The following is a 27,835-nucleotide window of genomic DNA, read 5'->3' as shown; positions in this document are numbered from 1 at the left end:
CTGCAGGTCCACCACGCGAGTCACAGCAGCAAGCATCAGTCAGACTTTGCCATCAAACTGCAGGTGACTAGGTTTAGGAGATGCGACCGATTCGAGGAATCCACTGGGACATGCATCTCCCAGAAGAGTTCTTTTTTTAGCTTCCTGGGTAGTCACAAATCAGCAGAGCATCTTGCTAGTAACTTTTATTAGATAGAGGAAATTAATTTTTTGTTTGACAAGTCGGATGAAAACATTCATGTCGATTTTATTTTCTTTAAGAGGAAAGCGAGGGCTGGGGATAGAACTGACCTGGGAATGGGGTGACCATAGACTTCAACCTAACTCTCAAAGCAAGGGAAGGAGCAAAGTGAAATATATGTCTAGCTTGGATGTAGAAATAAGAACTCAGGGGTGTGATTAAGGCAGCACATCAACAGACAGACCCCGATTTTTCATATGCGCTGTCCATTAGTTGTTTAGTAATGAAGGCACTTCCTACCCTTCTAGTTACTGTGAACCTGAAATACAAACTGGCCTTTCCCACAATTTTATGGTTGGTCATAGCTCTCTGAGTAGTCCCGTCAGTACTCAAACCCTTTCCGGTACAGACCTGGAGCGTCATTTGTGATTCTCTCTCTTTCTCTGTGTTCCTAATAGGAACAAAAGCAACACAGGCAAAGTATGTCCTCAAGCGGATCCCAAATAGCTCGCATTGTATTCCAAATCAGATCTCATTTCTTCTACAACTCTCCCCCTGCCCCCATCTTCACAATGAACATGGTCCTCTGAATGCAGAGCTACTGCCAACCAGTTGTCAGCTCCCTGCTCCTAATAAACAACCTTGATGGGAGAGCCATGTTACGTAGCTACAGTGCATGCATTACATTTACTTCCATTTGCAAGTCCCAGCTCCAAAGGGCTCTCAAGGCAGCAGTAAGTATTAACAACCTCATTTCTAAAAATATCTTACATTATATCAAAGGGACTGAGTAATTGGTCCCTGTGGCAGGTGCTTTTCTAGGATAAACCCTTGCATGAAGTCACATGCTCCAAAGAAACTCATGCACCAATTTAATATTGATTTCACGAGAAAGTCAGTTAGATGTTTAAAGGGAGCAGCAGTGTCTAGGGTTGAAGCAGGGCAAAGAGTGGGGAGACCTGGATTCTCTCTGCCACAACCTGAGGGCATGGACAAACAAATACATCACAGTGAGTTAAAAAGGGACAAGAAATTACTGCTCAGCAACTGTTCAGCAGCATCTTTCCATGTGCCTGTTCTTACCGCATAGAAAGCAAAAGCTAAACCTGACCAGCTTAGCCCCGAATGAAACAGAGCTAGGTTACCTCAGTTTAGCTTTCATTTAGCACAGAGTAAGAGCAGGCACATGGGCAATTACAGCATGTCGACTGCTCTGCGGAAAATTCCCAGGCCCTTCTCACTCTCAATAATTTGTCCATGCTCCTGCTGTTTGGTCCCAGACAAAGAACGCTCTCTGGGTCTAAAATTTTACTATCTGTAAAAGAGGGATGAGACACGTTTTTAAAGAATCTTTATCTGAAGTTCATGGTATAAAGTTCGCCTGTTTTTAACATTTGCATGATTCTGCCAAGCCAAGTGCCTTCATTACCTTAGTAGCAGAGTAGAGCCCTCTGCCTGCTAACAGTCCCCTGCACCATGTCCAGAGGCATCGTGTCAGCACCACAACCGTAACTGCCCTACCAAAGCATACATGGGAAGGTGGACCCTTCCCTTGGCGAAGGCAGAACAAGCTCCCCTAAGCAAGGGGCTCCAGAACGGCAGTCTGCACACGGCAGTGGGCTAAAGCAAGCTGAAACTTTCATACTTCTCAACTATAAACTGTTTCCCCCACCTCAGAGTTGACTGTAATCTATTCCTACTGACCTTCAGTATTTCTCCCTTCATTAGTATCTAGCAAAAAAGCAAGACTGAAACCATGTTATTTTATCATAGTTCTCTTTACAGAGCATCAAAGGGGATTATCATCATGGTCAAAGGAGAACTCGGTGTTACTGAGGTCATCCAGCTGTGAATAGAAGAGAAACCTCCCAGGACTGATTTCCCCAGACTCCAACTGCAAAGCTACCTTATCTTTACAGCCACAAATCTGGATGTTGCTAGTCACTTTGGGTTCCAGGCTTGAGACGCCTCAGTGATGACACTACGCGAAACCCCCTCTCTCCCTTGACTCGAACTGAAATACGAGGCTCTCAACACTTCCAAAGAAAATCCGGCCCAAGATGTCCCAAGGGGCCCACCCAAATCTGTCAGCCACTTTGAGTCTTTTCAACCAATTTTTTTGCAGCATCTCTGTCACTGCAACAACTGTTCGTAAACTGTACTGTCAGAAAATATCTGTCTGCTAAATTGCAATGAGCTAACTTGACTATGCTTAGCTGATAAGACAATTCAAGCTATACAATGAACGCAGACCAGTCTGATGTTAGTTTTCTCACTTACCCATATCTTCAGGGCTTTTAAATAATTGTTCACACCAGTAGTAATCATCCAGATTCAAGCAGGGCAGCTGCTTCAGCACAAACTTCTTGGGAATGAGATACAGGACCTCTGAGTGGTCCCCATCCACAACAACTGCCATCTTTTTGATAGAGTTCCTGAACTTCACTTTCCTCAACACCAGTTCTTGACTTTTACCAGGTCCATGGAGCTTCCCAAAGCCATTTAAGGTCAGGAAAGATGGCATTTCTAGCACCTAGGGAGGACAATGCTGGGGATGTGTGGTCAGTCTTATATTTCCTAGAACACTGTGCTCACAGTTTTTATCTTTTTTTTCTTGTCCAGAAAAGGAGATTACAAAAGCTATATTTTTAGTGATTATCTTGGAGAGATTATGACGGTGTGCTTGGTCAGGTGACTGCCATCTAAAACCATTGTAATCAGCAACTCATCCCAGAAGAATCCATAAACCCAAAGCAGAAGCAAACAGAGCATTTGAAAAAAATTGGATTAATATCCAGGGCAAGAGGAAGAATGTAGCTGAGGGACGTAAGAGGATTAGTTCTCAAAAAAAATAATCTTCGTGTGTTAAAATCTTATTATGGCAGAAGCATGATAAGCCACACATGCACATCTGGGCCTTTAATCTACTGTATCCTTTTCCCATGTGGGGCTCCATGTGTATTATACAAAAGGTATCTACCCCTGTTTTCTGAAAACTTTATAAAGGCTGAACAGCTGTCCTCCAGAAGCAGGTTTCCTTGGAAGAAATCTTTTCTGTAGCTCCTATGATATTCTCATAGCATCCCCATCCCCCCTTCCAGGCATGGCTTCCCAGTCCCATTGTCTCTGTCACCTGTCTCATCGTACTGTACCGCTGGCTCGCCCTGCCTCGTTTACATGCATGTACCTTAATTCCATTCCAATGCCATCTAATCTAATCATTGGAGGGATTTTTTCTCCCTTGGGTAAAGGCAAAGTTAATCATCAACAGGGCATTCGAAGCCACAGAAAATTTCAAAGCAAGAGATAAAAAGGAACAAAAGCATATTTATCGTCTGTGTCACGGCACTGCTGGTAATAAGCAGATCAGGCCTTGGTAGATCCAAAGCCTTCTAAAAATCCTACAAGGAGAGAGCCAGGAAGGTGCCCAACTTTTAGTTTCCAATTTTCTCAAAGAGATTTAAAATGTCATGACAGAGACAGCTGCAGAGCAAAGTGCAACATGATCCCAAAAGTACTGGTACTGCTTCTATGCAAGTATGGAGTTACAAGACACCAGAACAGTCAGCTTACCAAAAAAACAGGAAGAAACCACTGCAGAAGTTACCATTTAACTCTTCCTCAAACACCTATGCAGATACTATTTCTTGTAAAGCAGGACTAAGGGGAAAGATGGTTTTATTTACTAGTTTTAAACCAATATACTGTCTTGTCAATCCAGAACTTGGTTAGAGGGCTTTCCTTATAGCAGCACTACTCAGTGCTATTTGTGACACTGAATGTAAGCTTGACCAGGATTTCCAGTAAACACTTTTCCCTGGGTTTTATAACTTAAGTCACCAGCACAGCAGCTCACATCCTCAGCTAGTACAACTTGCTAAAGCTGCACTGATTTCAGTGAAATGAAAGCTTATACACTAGAGAAGAACCCAACTCAAACATAACCATCATGGTTCCTTCTACAATTCTTCCTTTCATCAGAATTGATCCCAGCTCCCAACAAATGCAGAAGAATTAAGCTTCACAGCACTGCACTGAACACCAGGGCCACTGAAATTCAATGTACGGAGCAGAGAATGAAAAGCATCTTCCTCCAAAAGGGAATTGCTTCTGAGTGAAGCTGAAGGCAGGGCTCCAGTCTGTTTGAAGTAAGGGGGACTATGACCAGCCAAGCTCACATGTACCGCACTGATCAGGACATCATTATTATCCCTGTGTACTGCTGGATAAACCAAGCAACAGAAAAACTAGCAATTCATCTGTGGAAGAACTGAAATAGAAAAATACCAGCTTCTATTCTAACCACCAACCATACTCATTCCCCCTTCCCAGCTCACTTGCGTGGCAGCAACACAGGGCAATGCACAACCTAAAAAGCATTAAAGCTATTGGCATCTACTGTGGAGCAATGGTCAGAGCCAGAAGAAGCAAGTTTTTTCCTGTAATCATGCTTTGTAACAGCAGTGCAGAGTCATTACTGACAACTCCCTTTATCAGGTGTTGCAATTCATGACTGCAGTTTGAACTCTTAAGTGACTTCTGGGCATTTCCAAGGAGGCTACATGAGGTGCAAGAAAGGTGACAGAATGGCATAAAAAGTGCACCTTCTGATACACACCAACTTCCACTCCCTGCACTGCCTCAACACAAGTGTCCCAGGGTAGTTAGGTCACTGGCAGTAGCTTCTCCAATGAGAGCAGAAACCATTGAGCTCAGAGCCCTTTCTATCGTTATTCCTCTTCCACAACCAGCAGAGTTGCATCAAGGTGCAGAAGGCACCAAAACCATTTCAAAAAGTGCAATGGAGGCCTCTCTCTCCCCATCCGTGACAGAGAGCAGCTCAGACAAAGTGACCACGTACCCTGGATTCACCAGGGTAGCTCCTGTTTCCCTAGTCACATGCCTGTATCTAAGGATCTGGATCTTCTCTATGGGCACCCAAAAGTCCCAGATGGTCACAATGATCAAACCACTCTCCCTAACTATAAAATAGTTTGCTTGTCTACATGCAGGTTGCACTGCAATACCAAGCACAATTCGCTATGTGTGTGCCAAACCCAAACAGTCCAGCGGGACAAGCATTCAGTACAAGGAAGGGTCTGGAGAGAAGAAAAAGAACAGTTAAACAAATGGACAGAGTATCCAAGCAGCTCTTTTCTTCTGAGTGGGCTTTTGTATAATGATAAACTCATACAAAATCCTGAGTGGGGAAAACCCTTTGCTCCAACAGCAAGGGGCTGGTGTTGCTGTTGACTCAGAAGCACCTCCTAAAAGCACCAGCACATACCAGTATTCTGTCTTTGCATCACCACATTGTGACCCTAAGCCACGTCTCCACGCAAGCATCTTGGTTTTGTACTCTGCAAACAGTCACCCTGCCCTGAGAGTACCTGCTACAACAATGCCCCATTCCTGCACTGCCCACCACCGCCGATCTCTGATAACTATGATCTGGCCCTGGATACTCTAATTATTACTCGCAAAGCCCTTTCTGCTGCAGAGCAGTGCGATTCTTAACCAGAGGATTTCTTTTTAAGACTCTGCATCCTGCCTGCATAATGCAACATGTCAAGGACTAGGAGTAAGTAAAACAGAACTGAGAAGACTGAGATAACAAAAGAGCTCCCCAGGTCAGACTCAGGGCGGTCTGGAAGTTGGCTGAGAAGGCTCCCAGTGATAAGAAATGAAGAATGCCAGGGATGGTTTCATCATACATACCCTGGAGTTGTGGACTTGTCCTCTTCTACAGCGATGGACAGCCTTGGGGATCCGAGTCTTCCGCAGAGCTATAGCACAGGCAGGCTCCCTTCTCCTGCGTCTCAACTCCTACGTGGAAAACCACCCTCTGGGGTGTAGCACGATGCAGATTATTTACACAATATTTCCTCTTGATAGGCAACAGGACCAATGTACAATGAGCTATACCAAGCACCGCAACCCAGCCCTTATATGGAGCTAACTAGGCTCCAAGGGATACACGCAAACCTCTAGCAAACACCCCACCATAAATAAATAAATAAAAGATTGATTCCCAGCAGAACACGAATCAAATGGCAGGAAATACAAGCAACAAAAGCAGATTTAACTTTCTGTAAGGGAACGTTTCAGCTGTCACAACAATCCCTGACAGCTTGCTGTAGGCCCTGGGGAACACAGCCTGTTTCCTACCAAAGCCGCCTATAGGCAGCATCCCCAGTACTAACTGAGTAATTAATTAAGCAGTTAAGAACCACTAGCCATAAAGTTCAGGTCATTTCCAGAACCTAAATAATACAGTCCCAAGTGTTTGGTGTTATGATTCTGCTCTTTATAGAAGACAGCTAGGCTATTCATAGCTAGGCTCAGGTTTTGGTTCACCCCCAAAGCAGCTATATTCAAGGGTTCAGTTTGGCCCAAACATGTGAGAAGGGAACGCGGCACATACAATACTTGGGGCCAAAACAGCTGCAGAAATAAAGAGCTGCCCACGTGAGAAAAGAAATACCTTGCACACAAGCACACTTCAAATGCAACCTGCAACATTTTTTCTGTATTGAGATTGCTAAAACGACAAATACCTGCAAACTTGATTATACTAAAGAACCTGCACAAGGGAACAATGAACTCACTGAAGAGAGCAGCAATTCAGACATAAGACTGGGGCCAGTGTCATTGCAGGCTGATTTAACTGACGTTAATCAGGGATGAATTTGGCTCTCATTTCACTCAAAGTCAGCACTGTATATTGTATAAGTAATGCTGCCTTTATTGCTTCTGTCATCAGAACCAAAATTCCTCCTAATGTGTTTCAGAGTAATTTTATTATCTCTCACTGCAGAGAAAATAGGATTATGAAATAAAAGTTAATCAGACCAGCTCAGTAGAAACCAAGAGGAGGAGGAGGAAACACCCTCCCCCCCCCCCCACAAGCAAATTAGCAGAAGAGTCAACTTCCACACCAATTTGCAGCAAAACATCAAGATATTATTGCACAATCTAAAACGGCATCTGATGGATCTATCCAAGGTGACGGGATTATACACTTCCCCATGTAATGGTCTGTTCTAGGATGACAGAGAATAAAAAGAAGCTGCCTTTACACAAATGGAAACGAAGCAATGACTGAACATCTATGCGAAGAAAGATAGCTAACCCAGCAACACTAAAGAACAGAACAGCCTGGAAAATCGGCAGAGACAGAAGAGTTCTGAAATATGCGTTCATTTCCAAAGGAATCAAACCTCTCTAGCTACAGTAAAACGTCAAATTCATATAGGTTTAATCATGCAGCTCAAGTTCCAGCACTTAGTTATCCACAATTCATTCACACAACAACAGCCACTTAGTGAGGTACTATACAACTGCCTACAAATATTAAATATGTAGCAGACAGAAGCTGCAGGTATGAAGCAGGTTATCAATACAGTAGAGCCCAAAAAAGGCAAATAAGATACAACTCGTACACCCCGGCTCAGAATATCTAGAAGAGTCATTTTTTGCAGATATCTTTTTCATTTCAGGTCCCTCATCTTTAAAGATCCCTTACCCATACCTCCAAAGCAAGCAGTGATCTTCTGTGCGTACTGGCACAAGCCATTCTCATGGTAGGGCTCTTCACCAAGGACCTGATCACTCATTGCTTCAAAGGGAACTGACTTTCTCTGCACAGTCGACCAACTACCGCTTGCTTGAGACAGAACGCAAGACCACAGAGCTTTCTCTTCCAGTTTATTTCCATTAATAATTCAGGCACTATATAAAATCTGCTGAGCTCTAAAAAACAGTAGCACAAAGCCACTTTATGGCTTCTGAAGTAATTATGTTTTCTTCTTGAAAAAGTACCTCAAGGTACAGTAGTCTGATAATTCATAGGCAATATATCCAAAATGCAACGAGATTCATATCCTTGCTGCATAATGAGAAATACACCGTCAATCATGTAAAAGAGAACCGCTCTGCTCAAATACAGCAGCAGAATAGGGAAATGAGGAGCACTAAAAAGCAACATGACCACATACGTTAGGTATTTTAGATGTGCACAGTATGCTAGAGTTTCTGTCCTTCTTAACCCTCTTCAAAAAACATCTTGATGCCCATCTTGCTGGGGTCATCTGATCTCAGTGGTCTTTCCTGCTCAAGTACAGGGGGGCTGGACCCGATGATCTATAAGGTCCCTTCCAGCCACTAATGACCATGAAACCATGAATCCCTCAATATTATGTATTATACTCACATGTTTACGCAGTTTATGTTGCTTGGATATCAGATGAAAAGAGCTGACAGACTGGTATCCACTTGTGTTCTGGCAGTTTCACCATCAAGGCAGTTGGGCAACATGGAAGAAGTCAGCAGCTAAGCAGCTAGCTCCCGGAAGCACAAGACTATTAACTTTATCATTATCTTAGCTTGCACTAACTACAGGCAAGCAGTGACAAAATGAAAAGGCTACCCACAGTATAAGTCCAGGAAGAGCATGCTCAGGCTCCTCACTGAAAAAAAAATGGGGAAAATGGACAGACCTCAGGGATAGGATGAATGCTTAAAAAGTTGGGGACAGAAGAGAAACAGAATCAAGCCAGCAGCCCTCATCCCTAAGCCAACTGGTGTGAAGAGACAGCCCAGGCAGTCACTGTGCACCTGTTCCAGCTTTGCTTTAGCTAGCCAAAGGCACAAGACTGTCAAACTAATTAGAGGAAAGAAGATGAGAAAATATAACACAATCACACAAACAAGGTTACCCTCTGAACAGAACACTTACAAAATGGCTTTGGTGAGGAGTTCTGGGCTCCTAGCTTATTACAGAGAACAATCAACATGCATTACTACCATATAAGAGTTCCCCATGGGAGATGCTCTTTGTGCATCCTGCTCCTGGTGTTTCTCCCCTTCGCTCAGTGCTCCTTCCTCCTGCACTGGGAGACCCCAACCATCTCACCAAGAAACGATCAAGAAAGTCTAAGCACCGAATCTATCGAGGCACAGGTAGCCTTATTCAAAACTGACCCAAAAATCTATGTTGGGTATAGAGGCAGGAATTTTACTCTCAGTTGACCTAAAATTGCTAATGATTCATGCTGAGTATAACTGCAACAGATTACTCCTTTATGAAAACATAAAATATATTAAATCATTCAGGTGCACTGCTTTCTTGTATTTTGCCAGATGTCTCTGGGGAATGCACAAAGATTGGAGATTTCTTAAACTAATGAACTTCACAATGTAAACCCAGGAAGAACAATCAGGCTCCTTACAAAAAAGAATGGGGACAAGACCGGACTAAGCCATGCCTGTACATAAACAGAGCACTGTTACTGTAATTAGCCATTTTGAACACTGAAGAGAGAACACGCTTGCTGACATTTGAAATTCTGCACATTCTACAAGCTATTATAGTAAAGGCTTTGGTATTTTCAACCATATACTTCTTTTACATATAGTTTTGAAAGCTGAAAGCTGCAAGGTCTCTTCTGAAGCAGTTAATTAAATGGACATCGTTTTCTTGGCTATTTACATATCCAAAGTTATTTTATTGTTAAGAACACCCTTATGCAGGTGTATGTAGGATGGAGGCAGTAAGCTATAGTAGACAGTCACCTGATATACAATTAACTGCACTGATAGTACATGCAGCCAAATGGAACTGGATCAATATTTTGCAATTCTTATGAAGATGTAGATTGTGGCTTTAAATTATGTGAGTTCAAAGAAAGTATAGTGCAGATTTGCTAGTTAAAAGTAGAACTGAAGAAACAGAAGAATGCATGCGACTTATTTAGTGTGCCCCACCTTTTGCTTGGCTTTGGGTAAGAACAGACAACCCGTTTATATGGGTATAATCAATCAATATCGTGTAAGAGAGAAGCAGATGTGTGACTTACAGTCTCACTGATTTAAACTGTTCTACTCCCATGTAACACAAAAAACATACATCAGTGGACGCTGCATCAACCTATATATTGAGTGTCCACGGTTTGTAATATTCAGCTGCCCATCCCAGAGATCATAGGAAAGTAGGACTGGAAGAGCTTTCACAAGATTATCTAGTCCTGCCCCTGCTCAAGGCTGGATCATCCCTGACTAAACCATCCCAGACAAGTGTCTGTCTAACCTGCATTTGCTTAAATTGTCACTTGCTCCCTGTCACCTGGGCTAGGGACAGAAGTTACACATAAACCGGTTTAAGTGATCAGAAACTGGTTTAAACCTGTAACAGAACAGAAGCTCAGCGCACATAAACCAGTTTCAAAATGGCTGAAACTGGTTCAAAATAAATGTGGTTGAATGTAGTATCAGACTTAACTGATTTGGGTCAAATCAGTTTATGAAACTTCTGTCCCAGACTCCTTCCTTGTTCAAGTTAACTCACAGTCCCCCAGCATCCCAGCATGCTTGGGCTGGCCCCGCCCCCCTGCTCCCTGGATGGGGCAGTGAGGGCTGACTGACAGGGGGGAGTGGTGGGGGGCAAGCCTGGGTGGGGATGTAGCCTAATCGGGGGGGGGGGGGGGGGCTGCCTCCCCCCAGGTAAACCCCTGGTCTGGGACCAGGGAGAGGGGTTAAACACCCCTTCCCCCCACTCAAACTTACTGCTGGCTGCAACTGTGGACTGCAAATCCCAGAGGCACCTGGAAGCAGGAAGAGGAAGTGATGAGCAACCATGCAGAATCTTGCTGTTGTAATTCTGGACTGCAAATCCTAGAGACCGCAGGGGCAGCAGGAAGACAAAGCAAACACGGCCAGAGAGCTGTGCTCTAGAGCTCCCCAGCTTCTGGCCTGAGCCACTGTAGGCATGTGGCTGCATTACCTGAATTAAAGGTAAATGTCTGTTCACTTCTGTTTCAATTTAATCTGTGCAGCTTAGACTAACCTGCAAGGACTGAATTGATTCAGCCTCAGGCTTTCTGACTGCCTGTACCCAGCCCTGTTAGTTAGGCACTGTAATAGCAGCCTACAGTCTGGTACTCTAGGAGAAACTGGTCATCTGTCTGCTCTGTACCCTGGAATAATTTACATCAAAATGCAAAGCCAGTGTAAATTATACTGATGCAAATATGTCACTTCCAAAAGCTGTGGCCCCATATTCTTGCCTTCAAAACAACAATGCAATATAGTATTAAACTGTATAGTATACTGCTTGCTGACTACGAAAGCTGTGAAAGCGTGAAACAGTGCCTCTTGCACAAAAATGCAAGACGGTGGCTGGAGCAGGACTGGGTTGTGGTAACAAGCCTGCCACAAAGAAAATCAAACTCCGCTATTGGCTTGCAACCCATTAGGCATAAGAGAAACTGGAGTGCTTGCGGCACCAAATACCAGACCCATGCCATAAGATAATAACAGTCATAATAACAGTCCTCAACCTTCTACCACACCTGAACCAAAAAATTATAAATGATGGTTAAAATAATTGGCAAAGACCTGACACACTCACTGCATATATATAAAAAGACTCAGAGAGCAAGCCAGGAAGCCAAGTGGCCTGGGGAGAAATCTCCATTGAGCTAAGTGTCACTAAAGGAAACAAAAGAACTAAAATATCCACTTCAAAGCAAAGCCTGTAAGAGACAAGAAAAGCCAAAGTGCACTGAAAACATGAATGTTAATATATCCTGGATAACATATTTTCCCTTTGATTAAGACCTATTTCCCAAAGCAAATATCCAATATCTTTATCTAAAGTTTTACAAATGCCTAAATGTTTATTATGCTAAATCAGTCTACGTGACTGCATCTAACCTACCGTCTGATCCTCACTGCCTCATATTTGTATTCATTAATTAAAGCATATTTCTCAAAATAGGCAGTCAATTCCTAAATGTTTATTATGCTAAACCAGTGTATCCTCCTAAAGCTCACACCTATCGTATCCAATGGTCTCTGATCTTCACTATCTCCATAAGCCATTTGGTGCAGCTATTTATTAGGTTCCATTGTTAAAATAACTATTGAAAAACAGTATTCTGTGATTAACTTCCTAAAGGTACCTCCTTCAATCAATACCCATCCCATTTGATTTCAAACTGATCGCAAGCTTGCAAACTTTGCAAACACACACACAGGATACAATTGTAATATGTTAATTCTGTCCTGGCCTGCTTTCTTCAGACTTTGATTAACCAACTATCAAGAAGAAATGCTTTGAAGCTATACAGTTAAAACAGTATAAAAAGCAAGACAGAATGGCTAGCAAGGTGTGTGCAGTCCAGGGAAGATCAAGAAGCCATCCTGCCACCCAGCCACCAGCGAAGGACCCACACTGTGAGGCTGTACGAGAACTGCTTCCTGCCTGCATTGGGAAAAAATCTCTGTGCAACTAAGATAATACAATCACTGTAATAGCTCATTTATTGAATATTAGGGAAAAGTCTTTTGTTTTTCTGTCATTTAGTTCTATAGTATGTTGGCAGTTACTAAAGCAAGCCTTTCTGCTATTCATCAACTGAGTGTTGTGTCTATTCTTAAAGCACTAGGTTTAGAAATTTGGTTTTTAAGTGCAACATTGCTAGCAGAACATAATTTCACAATGGGTACTGTATCATTTGGGTAGTTTTCTGAACATTATTGATATCTAGATTATATAAGATCAAGGCAGATGGCTTAGAAGACTTTTTCTTCTTTTGCTGGCTTTGCTTCTCAGACTTACATTGATAAAAGTCACTTTCAGTGGGTAACCCCAACCTTATCTTCTACATTAAGATGGGTTGTTTTGGCTTCCATTTAAAAGGCCAAACTGTGCTAGACAAGTGGCTTTTGCTGGTTTAGACAATCGCTTATGACAAGAATGATTAACTATTATCTTTTCCACCTCTACTTTCAAAACAGATTAATAAGTCTTGCAAAGCACCAAAGAAATGCAGCACTACAAAAATCCCTACCAAAGTGAGGTTTTCTTGGCTATAAATGAGGCAATACATCCATTTGTCTGTAGAAATAAAATCTAATGTAATCTAACAGTTCCAGGCTATTCCAGATTAGATAATATTATGCTACAATGCTTTTCAGAGCTTAAGCTAAACAGAATAAAAGTGTTAAATTATACTGCGTGGCTAGGTACAGACATTACACATAAACCGGCATAAGTCATTGGAAACCATTCTAAACCTGTAAGAGAACAGAAGTTCAGTGCATGTAGACCGTTTGAGGCATGGGATCTAGTCTAAGACAGACCTGAACGCATGTAGTATCAGTTTAGGTTAGACTGGTCTATCGGACTTCTATCCCAGATCCCCTCGCATCCCAGGATGCTTTGCAGCTCCTCTGCTTGACACTCCCTTGCAGGGCAGATGGGCTACCCTCAGCTGGAGCTCATCTTCTCTTGCTGAGCGCTGGGCTATCACAGAACCGAGGCACCAAAGCTTCTGCTCCCCAGCCTGCATCCTGCCTGTGCCTGCCAGCCAGGGGGGGCAGAGGCCCTACCCCAGCCCCCGCCCCCCGAGCATAGCTGGGGAGGCCCAGGAAGCCAGGGGCTCCACTTCCCTCACCCCCCATTCCCGGCCCAAGCTGCATGGGTCTGAGCCGTGGCTCCTGTCTGCAGCTGTAAGCAGTAGACAAGCTGGGGAGAGGGGAGGGAAGTGGAGCCCCCACGCGGCAGACGGCTCCATTCCCCCCATCACCCCCCAACTGCTGCTGACAGCCAACAGCTGGCAGGAGACAGGGCTGGGGCCATGTGCTTGGCTGGGCTAGGCATTTTGTGACAGCCTGCTGGGAGGTGTGCTGGAGCGCCCCAGCCTGCTGGCCTCATCCAGTGCAGCCGCCTCCATGCCCTCCCCACACCCCCAAAAGCAAACTTGAGTGCTGTTTGCTTCCATACTAATCAAGGGAACTTAGAAAAAGCCAGGAAAGTGTGAATCCTTGGGCTTTTTGAATGTCTGTACTTAGCCCGCAAATCAACATTTAGGTTCAACTTTTAGACTCCAATAACACTCTGTAACTCTCACAGGCTTCAGTGAATTTGTAATGCATGCAGATGGCATACCAGCCTGCAAATGGTCTGCCCCACCAACAACAGGTACATGTTGATGGCACTCTGTAAATACCATCTGCCCAGGAAGTGGTGCAACATGCACCGGGTTCCTGCCCAAAAACCCTTACTGGCCAGGAAAGAGAAACCAATGCTGATACTGTATCTTATGTCTCCACGGAAAAGCTTATTCACCTCATCAGATCAGATAACTGACCCCTTTGTCTTCATTTCCCTTTTTTGAAAACAAAAAGGCAACCAAGTCTATTCAAACTCACAGAGAAGGAATCTCCAAGGAAAAGGAGACCATTAGATAAACACAAATTCAATGCAGCAGATTGAATCAAAGCAGCAACACGGTATTATAACATTCAGGTTTCCCCCCTGTGGGAAGACAAGAACCTTAGTCGGAAGAAAACAATACATTCCTTTCACCCGCTGAGCTATTAGTAGACATTTAAAGAAATCAAACACATTAAATATTTGAATAAAATGTTGTGAAAGTCACAGCTCTATATCCCAGGAGCCCCTTGAACATAGGGTGGTGACAGCCTTGTTGCAAGGGAAGAAGTTCATGAAGCTTTGACAGGTTTGGAATAATAGAGGAGCAATTAGCTAATCCTTATTAACATCCCTACCAGGCAAACGCATCTCCTGTAAAATTGGATGTTATTTTACTGAGTTTCTTTCTGCTGTTTATTCTAGAAAATCCACAGAGGTTAGAACAGATTTTTTGGGCTTCTGTAACATTTGTGGAACATGGTACCAAAATATTACTGCACTTCCATTGCAAGGGTTATTTGAAGCCCGTTATGTGACAAACTCCACTCTCTCAACTGCTGATGTTTGCAGAACCCCTCAGCTGAATTAAAGCATTGTGCTCAGCTTCCTGTTATCTTCTATGTAAAATAACTTTTGTAGCAGATGAGCCTTGATAACAAACGATCAGCTTTGTAGTGCTTTGTAAAAGCTGGATGGTACAACCTCTGGTCGCAGGCTTTCACTTGCTTCCCTAAAACACGACATCCATACAAGTTTGGACTTCAGTAGAGCAGCAGATCTTAACGGCCAACTTTTCTTAATATAAAAACTATGTACGTGAGGTTCCAGCGAGTCACTTTCTTCTTGTCCACATTGGCAGCAGCTGCCCTGCTAGCTACACTAGCTAGGATCAGTTTTTATAGAGGAAGTCAAACACCACACCTCAGACATAAACCAAACACCCGCTTGGTCTTAGGAAGAAATTCCCCATGGAGATATTATTGAATACTTGTCTAAGACCTTAGCAGGATTTTTAAACCTCCCTCAGAAGCATCTGGGATTGGTGTAGTGTTTTCAGTATTTTGTGTCTGAACTAGAAGGATGAATGGTCTAATCCAATGTGGCAATTCCTATACTACTGCGTGTGTGCTTTAGTAAAACATCACTATATACTACTTAAATAGGTATGTAAATAATTATTAAAGCAACTATGCCAGGTACAAACTTCCATTCCATGGTTACTCATCTGTAACAAATATTCCTACTATTTGATATATTTATAAATAGGTCACTATCCAGTATCTTACAATAAAACTTTTATTTTACTAACACGTACGAATATACTAATTACACATAAAGAAAAGAATTTGGTATTGACATGCATTTCTCCTGCTGAAATAATTTTTAAATGTCTAATCAAACTGCAAATGTTAGTTACCTCAAAATTCCCTAGGAAATAACTTTCAGAATTGTATACGGAAATATAACCTTGCTAAGTGTCACCTGGTTTCCCCCTGAGAGCTAGTGATTCCTTCCTTACTTAAAATAAAGGACTCTTATTTTCTAAAGCCACACAGGGCAGCTGGAGTGCCCGGTGTGGATCCAATATATAATTATGAAATGGGAGAATGGATGCTTTGTGCTTTTGGAGTAAGGAAGTGACCTGAGGTTCAATTGTCATGTATTCAAAATTTGGACTGGGATTTTCATGGGAGCCAAGTTAGGTGACTAACTCCCTTTTAACCCTTTGTAATCTCAGCCTTAAAGACACTGGATAATGCCTTCTCAGCCCAGGGACTGCAGAGGGTTCTGGTTCGTTCCTCCTAAAAAGAAAGAATCTTTTTGCCGTGCACGGACTTTAAAAATAGACCATGATGCTTCTTGCAAGAACAGGCTGCTGCAGAGGTGTTCTGACCAAGGGTTTCCACTTCCCCTGCTGTTGTGTAACTCACTGGCAGACTGCTAGCATACCTCACAGGGGAAATTGTGATCCTGCGCACAAGGGGTGTCAAAGATATGGGTCACGGGCCAGATCTGGCCCACGGCGCCCCCTTATCCAGCTACCCCAGTGCTGCTCACAGTTGGCCCAGACAGCACCACACATGGCACCTGTTCCAGCTCACCTCGAACACCAGCCATGTGCAGCACGGGTCCCAGACCAGCTGGAGCAGGCTCTGTGTGCAGCTCAGTCCTGGACCGGCCAGAGCAGAAGCTGGATCTGGCAAGGTATTTGAAGACTGTTATCAAATTCCCCCTCAGTCTTCATTTCCCCAGGCTAAATAACCACAGTTCTTTCAGCCTTTCCTCATAAGCCTTGCTTGTGCCTCAGTTTCCCTCTGTAAAACAGGCTTATAACACCACCCTCTCTCATAGAGGAGCTGGAAGGATAAATACGTTAAAGATTGCAAAGCACTCAGAAAGCAAGATAATGGATGCCATAGAAGTACCACAAATAGAGAGAGCACAAGGAAGCAATAACCAAAATGTAAAAACAGGACCAATGCAATGCACTGCTGACTACCTTTCTTTGCTGTTAATTACTTTCTAACGTTGTGATATTTCACTATTAGATTTAAAAAGATAATAATTTCCTAATCAATTCTGCCTGTTACTTAACGTGAAAATTGCTCCTTTCCTTCCAAGGACTATGTTACAGAATGAGGCAAAGAGAAGTAATTCTCTAAACTGCTATGATCTAGGAATTCTATTTTCATCACGCTTAAATTATTCTGGCCCCAAACAGCCAAATCATTACCAGTCTGGTGGCTGTGACTAGAAGACAGCAAAGATAGCTTATATAACAAGCACTGCTTCAACTCAATCATATTTACCTTGGGGTTTTTTTTGTTTTTTAATCAATCCAGATGTATATTGCAGTCTGTTCTGTCTTGGAAAATCTTTGTCCTACACTATTTTAGAGGCAAAAATCTCTCCCTGTCCAACCACTCTGTTCTAGACTATTTTTGGAGGCAAAATGACCCCATCTGCACTAATGGATGAACCTACTGGCTTGTTACAGTAACAAGACAATTGGACTCAGCATTTCGTTTCCTGGCAGTATGATTATAGATTATTTCTATTGATCTGTAATGCCAAGATTTCTGCACAGAACATTTTGTAGCAAAAAACCCCTACCCTTATGGACAGAAAAGAAACTGCTATACATCACAAGGAATCAATGCACTTTCATTATCAGAAAATAGACTCTGCAATAGTATTTAGGTGCCAGTGATGTGCTCAGTGCTGCACACAACACAAATATATATACTGCGTAAGACTGAAGGCCAAAGTCAACCTCTAATTTAGGTTATCTGGGATAATTTAGACAGTAATGTTCCTGCTCCAGCACTATGACTCCAAGTACATGTTCATCTGGAAACAGATGGGTATTCGTATCGACTTTGATAGGACTACACATTTGCTTAACATAACAAGTGCCTAAGTGCATTATTGAGGCATAAGTAGGAAGCAGGAGACCCAACAGAAACTCCTCGTTTTTAGTTAGCTGAAAGGAAACCAGCCTTTTCTCCTCCCCAGTCTTGGAGATGCACATCATTTAGCTAAATCATCATTGTAGCAACTGTTTAGGGCTGTAATACCTTACTGTACAAGAATCGGGCCTGGGTGCCTATACGCATGCTCCAACACATTCTAATTAAAACGCTTTGGAACGGACTTGATTAATTGCTCAATTCAAACACTTCAGTGTGCCTCACCATCACGTATATTACTATTAAGCATATCACATTTCAAAATAGCTGCAAGAGTGCTTTAAGTATAACTCATTAAATAAGCTTTAAATGAAGTGTCCCCATGGCCATTTTGAAATGCAGGATGCTTAATACACATGATACTATGGTATTTTAATTACAGTGGCTCTAATTAAAATGCCCCTCACCCTGGAGCATGTGTATAGACACCTCCTGGTTCACATCAAAGCACGTGAGCTGGCAGTTGGATCCTTTTAGGGCCTAAATCTTAAGAGCTGTTCACCACGGTTCTACATTATCAATCTTAGTTTTAGCCCATCTAAAAGATTGCACTGAGAGATGCAAACGAACAGGGATGAGCATAGTACAATGAACAGGATCCTTTAATTACACCTCTTGCTTCACTTTTCCCTTCCTGGACTTTGACCCTTTTCTCTCTAGGTGGAGAGGAGACGCGTGTTAGTGTATAAAACTCCCCACTCCACAGAACAGATTTCTTAGCTACAATAAGGCAAGCCATGTTATTGTTGCCTCACTTTAACAAGCGTCACGTGACTTTGTGCAAGCAATCACAGAGCCAGCAGCTTTATTTAAACACCAATCAAACAAGGGACTTTATAAGAATAAATTTAAGGCCAGTCTCTCCATTTTTTTCAGGAGACTCTCTCTAATCTTCTCCACTTTTTGCTCATCAGGCTTTCTGCTACACGTGCAAAAGCAACACGCACATTCACAGCAAGACTCGGTGTTTCTGTCGGCTTCACCATGGACCTCCCTCAGCCTTCTAGCTTGCAGAGCTGTTAGCTGTGTCCCCGGGTAAACCTAAGGCACACCATGTCCACCCTCCTCACCGCTCCAAGCACTAATTTAAGTACCCAACAGAGGCCTGGAACAATGTTTTTGTCCATGTCTGTCAAAACCAAAACCAAGAATAGGAGGTTACCTTTGTGATGGGAAGTATGGCCCAGCTATCCAATGCCAAAAATGACATCAGTCCATTTCAGCCACTGCCAATATTCTGACTAAAATCAGATTTAAATATGCTGTGGTGGTTTATCTTTGTCCTGTAATTAAATAAATCCTGCAGTACTGCTGAACTCTTTCTTTCACGGTCGGCACTGTCTCCTCATTAACACATCAGCAGTGTATGCACACGGGCAGTCGGTCGCATTAAACGCGGAAAAGCTGAGCAGCATGCTGTCCATATTGCTGGCTCAATTCTTTACTGAGGCACCCCTGTTCTGGATAGCGAACCTCTAAATTTGAGCTATATCTGGGATCATTTAGTCTGCAGAAGAGAAGCCGAAAGATGACTTGATAACAGTCTTCAGGAAAAGTGGTTCTTAAGAGGATAGCAATCAACTGCTCTCTGCATCCGTAGGGGACAGGACAAGAAGTAATAATCCTACTTGCAGAAATGGAAGTTTAGGTTGGGTATTTGAAAGAACTCAAATATGAGGCTGATTAAGCATTATAGCTAGAAAAATTGTGGCATCTCCATCCTTGGGAGTTTTTAAGCGCAATTTAAACAACCAACAGCCATCACTGCTTTAGACAAGGATGGCGCTTTCTAAATCAGGGGTCAGAAGAGATTTTCTGTGGTCCATTTAAAATCTTTTTTTCTAGGACTCTAATATTGATGTAGCACAGAGTTAAGAATGACTTCTGTTAGTTCCCCTAAAAATACAGGTGATTAGATATCAAGCAGCACCTAAGACAGTGGCAACCTGAAAATATATCTTCTTCTTTTTTTTTTTAAAGAAACATTCATAATAATCCAGTTGTCCCTTTTCTCTCCTAAGTCTCCAATGAACTGTCTCTGACATGGCATACACTAGTAAAAACCTCAAGAAAGCAGGTTGATGCAAGTCAGAAGAAAACCCAAGGCAGCCAATGGAATTACAACTGCAAAAAATGGTTAGAGGAGAATCAGGTTCTGCCTTGTACAAGCTAAAACATTTCAGTTTCCAGCTAGATCAACTGAGCACTGAGTCACCAAATTGCTGGTTTCTGAGGTTCATAGATTCATAGAAGTTAGGGGCTGGAAGGGACCTCATGCGATCATCAGGTCCAGCCTCCCAGCTCTAAGGCAGGAAAGACTGCTGGGGTCAGATGACCCCAGCGAGGTATGCGTCCCGTTGTCTTTTGAAGATCTCCAGGGAAGATGACTGTAGCACCTCTGGTGGGAGTCTGCTCCAGACTCTGGACACATAACTGTAAAGAAGTTTTTCCTTATGTCTAATCTGAAGTGATCTTCTGCCAATCTATAACCATTATTCCTAGTCTTCCCCTGGGGTGCCTTGGTGAACAGATATTCTCCTAACCCCTGATGTTCACCCCTTATATACTTACAGGTTGCCACCAAGTCCCCCCTGAGTCTTCTCTTTTCCAGGCTGAACAGTCCCATGTCCTTCAGCCTCTCCTCGTATGGTCCGTTCTCCAGACCTCTGGCCATTTGTGTGGCCCTCCTTTGGACTCCTTCCAGCTTCTCTACATCCCTCTTGAAGCGTGGTGCCCAGAAGGGGGTGGGTGGATGGCATCCTTAGTCTTGCTAGTAGGTTAGTTTCCTACTGATAAGACATTTGCTTTCTTTCATGCAATTTTCCAGTGCATTAGTTCCCTTAAACAAGGTGTATACAGTGGTCACCAGTGTTTGACAAACTGAGGTTCTGGTTCATTTCTTCATCCTATTGCCTTGCTGTGCGGACACAGATGATAAAAGAAATTGTATTTCCTAATGGCTACTATGAACACTGAAATATAAACCTGCAAATTGGCACCGCCAGGGCAAGAAATAACCACCGAAACGCATAAACAAACAATATAGAGCTGAAAAGACGTTGAAATGGAAAGACATGCCCTTGACACACCAACAGACACAGCTGGCATGTGACTGCACTTATACTTCACATGTGACAGGCCTTAAATGAGTGAATTTTCTTGCCAAGCATAACTCAGGCAAATATTATGAGAGTTACCCTAAGGTGTTAGTCAGTAGATGCTAAACTCCTTCATTTACCATTGACTTCAGAGAGAACTGAAGGCACTCGATAGCCTGCAAATTTTCAGTTACAAAGTTGGATTAAACAGGAGGCCCTTTGGCCTTAAGTATTATACCTGCAAAATCTCCCTCTCACCAGCATGAACCACTGTGAAATCTCCATCGCTGGAGGTTTTTATTAGTTGCCTACAATATCTGGACTGGGTGTGGGTATATTTTACCCTGCCCTGCAGCAAGGGAACGCCGTCTCAAAGTCCCTTCCATCCCTATGGTGCGTGGTTCTCTGGGAGCAAAACAAGAAGCAACAGAGCTCCTAATGCTACTGCGCAGTCTTGAGAATGACTCAATCACACGGAGCACCTGCACCCAACATTTTAAATCAATTCTTCTTCTAAGGTCCTTTCATGTCGCTGCACCCATCTTATTGGGCCTGATCGTCACTGTTACCCCCCAAAGATCCTTCCTTTCCCCCCAAGGAAGACCATGGTGGTCCTGGACAATTGTACGGGTCACCTACAAGAAAAGCTACTTTTAACACGTGTTTAAGTATCACGAGTTATTTTTATCCTTCACTTCCAGCTTAGATCTCTAAAAAGTAAGTGACTCTCACTGAACTGCGGAGCATAACTTTCTGTTGGTGGCATATTTTTAACTACTTCCATTGGTTACAAGTTCCCTTTCCATCCAGGGATTTAAAACATGCCTATAATCATATTATTTGGCCACTATTCCCACAATGGGCAGTTTAAACTCTATGGATTTATTTAAACAACAGAACTAGGTGCAAACACATCTTCTGAACACAGATTTATAACAAAGAAAGAAAAATCCATCTCAATCGCAGCAGAAAAATCTGAATTTTCTTCAATGTATGGTCTCCTCATCGCTGTGGTGTCTGTTAAGTTTATGGGGACCAGGAGCACAATTCAAGGTCAAACATTTAGGATGATTTCTCTTTTCATACGCACAAACCTCCAAATTCATCACCACTGCTCACCTTGGTATTCATTAGGGCTGTGAGAAACTTCAGGTGCCGATTCGATTCAGAGGAGATTCGTCTCAATTTAGTGCCCAAATCTCCAAATCCAAATCGAATCAGGAGACCGATTAAAAGGTCCAAATCAATTCAGAAATTATTCAGAGAGTTTTGGAGATTCGGGCAGTCCCCGTTTGCTGCTGCAGGGAGCTGGACCCAGGCTCCGTGCTGGTAAGTAGGGGGCAGGGGGGCAGAGGAGGGGACTATGGGGGGACTCCTGCCAAGCCCCATCGCCTGCCTACTCCTCCAGTACCCCTGAGTGCCCCCTGACCCCTGCCCGCTCTCGCAGGGCCCCCACCCATGGCTGCCCCATCCACCCCAGCTCATGGCTCTTTAAAAAAAAGCCCCTAGCCTCAGGGGTTCTGGGGGCTCATGGCAGACCCCCGCCCACAGCATGGGTCAGTGGGGGAGCAGCAGGGATCGTCCCCCTGCCTCGTGAGTTGGGGCAAGAGCCAGGAGCTGGGGCCGAGCAGGGCAGCCATGGTGGGAGCTGGGAGACTGGGCAGGGGTTGACAGGCATGTGGCAGATCTCCCCACGTGGCACGGGGCAGCGGGGATCTTCCCCCCCAACCTGGCGGCAGCCGGTGAATAAGAGGGTTTTTTTTGGGTTTTTTTTTAAGAGCTGGAAGTTGGGGCCAGGAGAGAAGGCAGGAGATGGGGGCTCGTGACAGAGCCCCCCATGCAGCGTGGGGCAGTGGGGGGGCAGCAGGGATCAAGCCCCCCCTTCCCGAAAAGCCAGGAGCTGGGCCAGGTGGGGCAGCCATTGACAGGACTGGGACAGCGGGCAGGAGATGGGGCTGATTCACTGGTGGCCGAATCTCTGAATCAGATTTGGACAAATCAGTTTGGGACAACGATTTGAAATCACCAGATCAAATCACTGTCCCCCGAATCAGCCAAATCTGAACATGAAGCGAATACTAGCTGCTTTGCACAGGCCTAGTATTCACATACTGGTAGCATCGTATTCCATTTCCACAGAGTTTTGCTCTAATATGATTCAGGATCACAACCACAATTAAGAAGATAGACTAGCTCACAAAAAAAAAAAGACTGCCATGCCAATAAATAGAGATTGATAACCTTTTTCTAGCACGGCTGAGTAATATTTTCAAATGAATCAGCTAAAACAGGTGCTGACCCTGACAGCATTGATGAGAGGAAACCCTTATGTTTCAGACATATGGTACGCATATTTTCAGTCTGAAACCAGATTAGCAGCTTCCATTTATTTCCCTTTAACTATGAATGAGCTCGGAGTAAACCTATTATACTTTTGCAAATTATGCTATCTGTGAATTCCAAGCCCTCCCAGTACTTCCCCCAAAGTCAGTTAATTGATTCAGAAGCAGTTTCATAACTCTGGATTTTCCTGTAGCTCCATACTGGATTGTCACAAAGGCAGAGCAAGGTCAGGCTGCTTAGGCTCTAAAATAAAGCTTTGATTAAAGAAACACTGGGCTATTTTGCTATTGGGTGAGAAGCTGACTCAAAATGCAAGTAAAACAGACCAATCTGTCTTCAATGGCTCAAGCTAAGGGAAAATAAGAACCAACCAAATAAATAGCTACCATGTGGGTTAGCAGGGTAAGGCTTACATGCACAATTTCTTTCTAATATTGACAGAGGGACTATGTGCAGGTGCCACGGCTTAAGCAGAGGAAGCAAGAATATTACGTTTTCTTTCTCTGCTTTCCCACTTGTCCATATGGGTTGAATTTATTGGGGCTCCACATTATGGCAGATTACTATCCTTTTCCAGTAGGCCATCTGCCCTATCCAGTACAGGAAGAAATGGAACCAAGGCTTTGTCTCATCCCAACTTACCAGTTCTGGAAGGGGAGAACTATCTATACACTAGCACATGCATGGTGACATATTCTTTCAATTTAAGTGATATGAGTGCAAACTGTCTTTAAAGCCATGGCAATGCGTAGGGGGTGCACGTGCGGCCCCCGAGAGCACCGGTGCACCTCTTGACTGGCTGCGCTTGCTGCTTAGGCAACAGGCAGGGGGGGGCAGGCAGAAGCACCAGTGCCCCCTGCAAGCTCCAGAACTCCCAGAAGCAGCCGTGTTGTGATCAGCCACAGGAGGTCCCACCCAGTCAGCGAGATTGGTCGCGGGGGACCCTCCCCCCCAGTCGCTGACTGGTTGCTGGGGGGGCACGTGCCTCCCTTGACTAAGGCAGCACCAGCCCCCCATGCTTTAAAGCCTCAGACCCACAAAGATCGATGACATCTATGAAACACATGCATCTGTGATGTATTTGTTAAACTCTTTAGTTAGACTATAAAGCTGGGTATCTATCCTGCCTTCTGTATGTGTTGAACACCATGTCTTTAGCATTGTCACCACAAACCACCTATGTCCAGAAAACCTGGTGATCTAAGGTCTTGATCCAGTTAACTCTTACATCTTAAATCAGTGCATTCTTGGCGGGTGTAAAATCTGCCCAAACAAAACAGCTTGCATGGGAACAGCCTAACAGCTACCAAAGGACCCATCCAGTGGTGGCACTCCTTAAAATGCTGAGTATGTTGTCTCCTAGTTTCCCTTTTACAGGACTTTATGCTGGAAAAGGCAACTAATAGGAGCCAGTGTTTGTGGGTCTTCTGGGATCAGCAAGTCTCTCGCATAAAGTAAGGGGAACTGTCTCTGTGTTCTGAACTAATTTTCGCTCTGTATAAACAGTGGGCGGGGAGGCTCATCTCTTAGTAACTCTTAACAAGCAGGTACACGCTGCCTGGCAGTAGGGTAATAAAAGCCGGCAGCACCTAGGTACAAGGAGAGCATGCTCTTAGCAGCAGCAGCTATTCAACATCCTGAAACCTGACCATGCAATAACTGCACAAAGCAAACAGAAGTGGCTGGAGCTAAACAGGACACCCGGGAACTCTTCAGTGTACTTAGCTACCTGACACAAGGGGTATAGCAAGGTTTTCTTGGGAGCTATTCTTCAGACTAACTACACTCAAGGACACTAAAGAAAATGAACTAAAGCAATAAATTAAAGCTACTTTGAATTTCTATTTATCCCTCCATCTAAGGATGGTCTCAAAGCCCTTTATAATTATGCACAAATATTTACCTACCTCACAGCAATGTACATCATCATCATTCATTTTAAACAGTGGGCAAACTGAGGCACAGAGTGCTTGAGTGACTTAGCCAAGAGTGCAGACGGAGTTAAACCCAGTCTGCTCCCACTGCATCACACTCCTTTCATCTCACCAAAATCCCCCCCCACCCCACCCACCCACACACACACACACACACACACACACACACACACACAGAGCTGGAATGCCTATAAAAACAGCAAGGATAGGAAGTGGATTTGCTGTTTAATCAGTCAAGTAAGACGCAGACTAAAATAATATTAATAACAGCAGCAGCAACAGCTTAAAGTACATCCCTCTCTCAGTCCAACAGAATTTCCTCCGTCTGCTTCTTGGCTGCAAGAACTAAGAGTAACATCCCTGGTACAGCTTAAAGTCTGTAATGTGTCGGAAGAATTTTACCGAGCAGAGCCAGCATGGCGCAGACCTGTGCATTGTCCCGAGCTGTGATTTATCTGTGCTTCCATGTGTGCTCGAGCAGCAGCGTTTCCCAGGCTCAAGTGTTTCAGCTTCTCTGAGCAGAGGGCAGTGGCAAGCAAGAGGAACAACTCTAAGCCTAAAGCGATGGCTCAGTCGCTGGCTGGACTCCTAACATTTCCTGGGCTGAGTAGCAATACAGGGAGTGGCCCTGGCAAACAGGGTGTGCCTGTGCTCCCAAAAAGTTTAAAGGAAAACTGGATTTTTCTTCTGCAAATCCAGGCAGTCATGCAAGGCATCTTTCAAGTGAATTACATTTTCCATCTTACCATTATCAGCAAACAATAGCTAATGAGTAAAACAGTGCTGACAGCTTCCTTTCAGATAGCACCTTTCACCCAGAAAGGATCCTAAACTGGATTACGAACATTAGACCTGATTGCTTCCCGCTTCAAAAGCTGGCTGCGCAACAACTCCCCCCTGCCCCCCCCCAGCAAACCATCCCTTTGGCACCCTTGAAGGGTACACAGGGTAGGGATCATGGGATATTGTATTGCCAGCCTCACTGATCCCCAGCCTAGCATGCAAACCAAACGGAAGTCCCTGTGCACGACCTCTGAATTCGCACCTTACCTAGCTCTAGCAGCGAAGCATGGTGGGTAGCCTGTTACCACTGGAATCCCACATCAGCAGTGGGCTCTGATTGTTTCCAAGAAGCATGAACATCTCTGTGGGCAGGGAGGGGTTAATGCTGCCTAGAGAGCTGCAGCCGGTGTGGCAGTCTGCTCTCATTGCCAAGTCTCCTTTGCAGCACGTTCTCCAAACTTTGCCTGGTGGCATCCTAAATATACAGATTCACATGCTTTGGGCAGCCAGGAAAGGCCTGCAGGTTCCTACTCTGTGGAACCAAAGGCCACCGCTTCGATTCCAGCCATGCCACGTCACAGATGAGAATGCTACTCTTTTTTCATATATGAAAAATATGATGTATTGTGTACACCACATACACTCATATATACATAGACACAAACACTCAGTGGGTGCATCTACAAATTAAATTAATACAATGCAATAAACTCTGGAGCAATTTGCCCTTGTGCCCCAGCCAGCTCTGGTCACTGTCTACACGTGTATACTTGTGTTGGGCAGTACTATCCTACAGTGGAGTTAATTTACTTACTCCAGCCTAATAGCACCACCCACATAGTTTTACTGCGGCGCTAATGAGGCAACTCTGCAGTAAGTGTCTTGTGAAGATGCACCCAGTATGATGTATTCTCTAGATATGTACTGGTGAAATGTAGCTACCTCTGGTGACAAGTCAGCCATTTGGCAATATCCCATGCTGACCTTTCCGCACCTCTTCTAACCAACATTTCATTTTAAGAGTCTTACAACAGACGAAGACGGACCTTACCGAAGTCACTATCCCTCGCATCCTTAATCACAGTAAATCTCTGAAGCAGTTCCTGAGACTGTGAGCTTCTCACGGCACCCAGCATCTGTGTGCTTGTGTGTTTGTACAGTATCTAGCTCGTAAGAGACCTCTGACTGAACCCCTAGCATGGTCCAGTAATACAAATAGCAATCAAAATCAATATTTCCATGGGAAAGTGTTAGAGAGATGTGTTACCTTCCTGAATGCAGACAGTGGGTTTGTCTTTGGGAAAGGACTTCATCTCTGTTTACATTTTGGTCTTCATTTCCTCTCCCCATCCCTCCTGCCCTCTTCTTCTCTCTCCCTCCTGGCCCAGTGCTTCTCCTCCGTCCCTGCTACCTGGTTCTCCACCTGCTTTGCTGACTGTGAAGCCCCAGCCCTTCCCTGGCAAAGGAGTGACAATTCCGGTCTCACTGGTTACTCCAGTCCCTTGAGGCAGCTCCCATTTCTTTTCCTCCCTCTCTGCAGAGCCCGCCCCACAAGGGGCAGTTATCCTGGCTCCTTCTTGCCTCTGGCAGCAATTACCAACTCTTTGTTCCATAAAACAGCCTGGAAGAAGTAGGTTTAGAAACAAAGGGCAGGGTGGTACCTTGCAGCCAGCCCACCCTCCACAAATCACCATACTGCATGCATGGAAAGCGGGTACCTTTCAACCTCCCCCCCCTTCCTGATTCACAGCTCGGCAAAGAGGTCAAGACTGCTTTACAACGCACCCACTTCTGCTCTGAGCGTGTTC

At 44.1% G+C, this 27,835-nt stretch overlaps 1 protein-coding gene across 15 annotated transcripts in view; it reads right to left on the bottom strand.

Moving 5' to 3' along the window:
- Positions 1–27,835, bottom strand: part of ABLIM1 (actin binding LIM protein 1) — a 324,221-nt gene that overhangs the window by 206,167 nt on the left and 90,219 nt on the right. Inside the window, exon 1 of one of the 15 annotated variants that reach the window (XM_059730111.1) lies at positions 27,295–27,346. The exons of 13 other annotated variants lie outside the window; for them this stretch is intronic. In XM_059730111.1, coding sequence (XP_059586094.1) covers positions 27,295–27,340 — 46 coding nt within the window. In that variant the 5' untranslated portion in view covers positions 27,341–27,346. Of the gene's footprint in view, positions 1–25,671; positions 25,773–27,294; positions 27,347–27,835 lie in introns of those variants that run through there. One more of the 15 variants, XM_059730112.1, reaches the window with a different exon arrangement.

This window comes from Alligator mississippiensis, chromosome 6, assembly GCF_030867095.1.
Source record: "Alligator mississippiensis isolate rAllMis1 chromosome 6, rAllMis1, whole genome shotgun sequence".
NCBI lineage: Eukaryota > Metazoa > Chordata > Crocodylia > Alligatoridae > Alligator > Alligator mississippiensis.
Note: the sequence above shows the minus strand (reverse complement) of the source record. Positions and strands in the feature narration are given on the sequence as shown.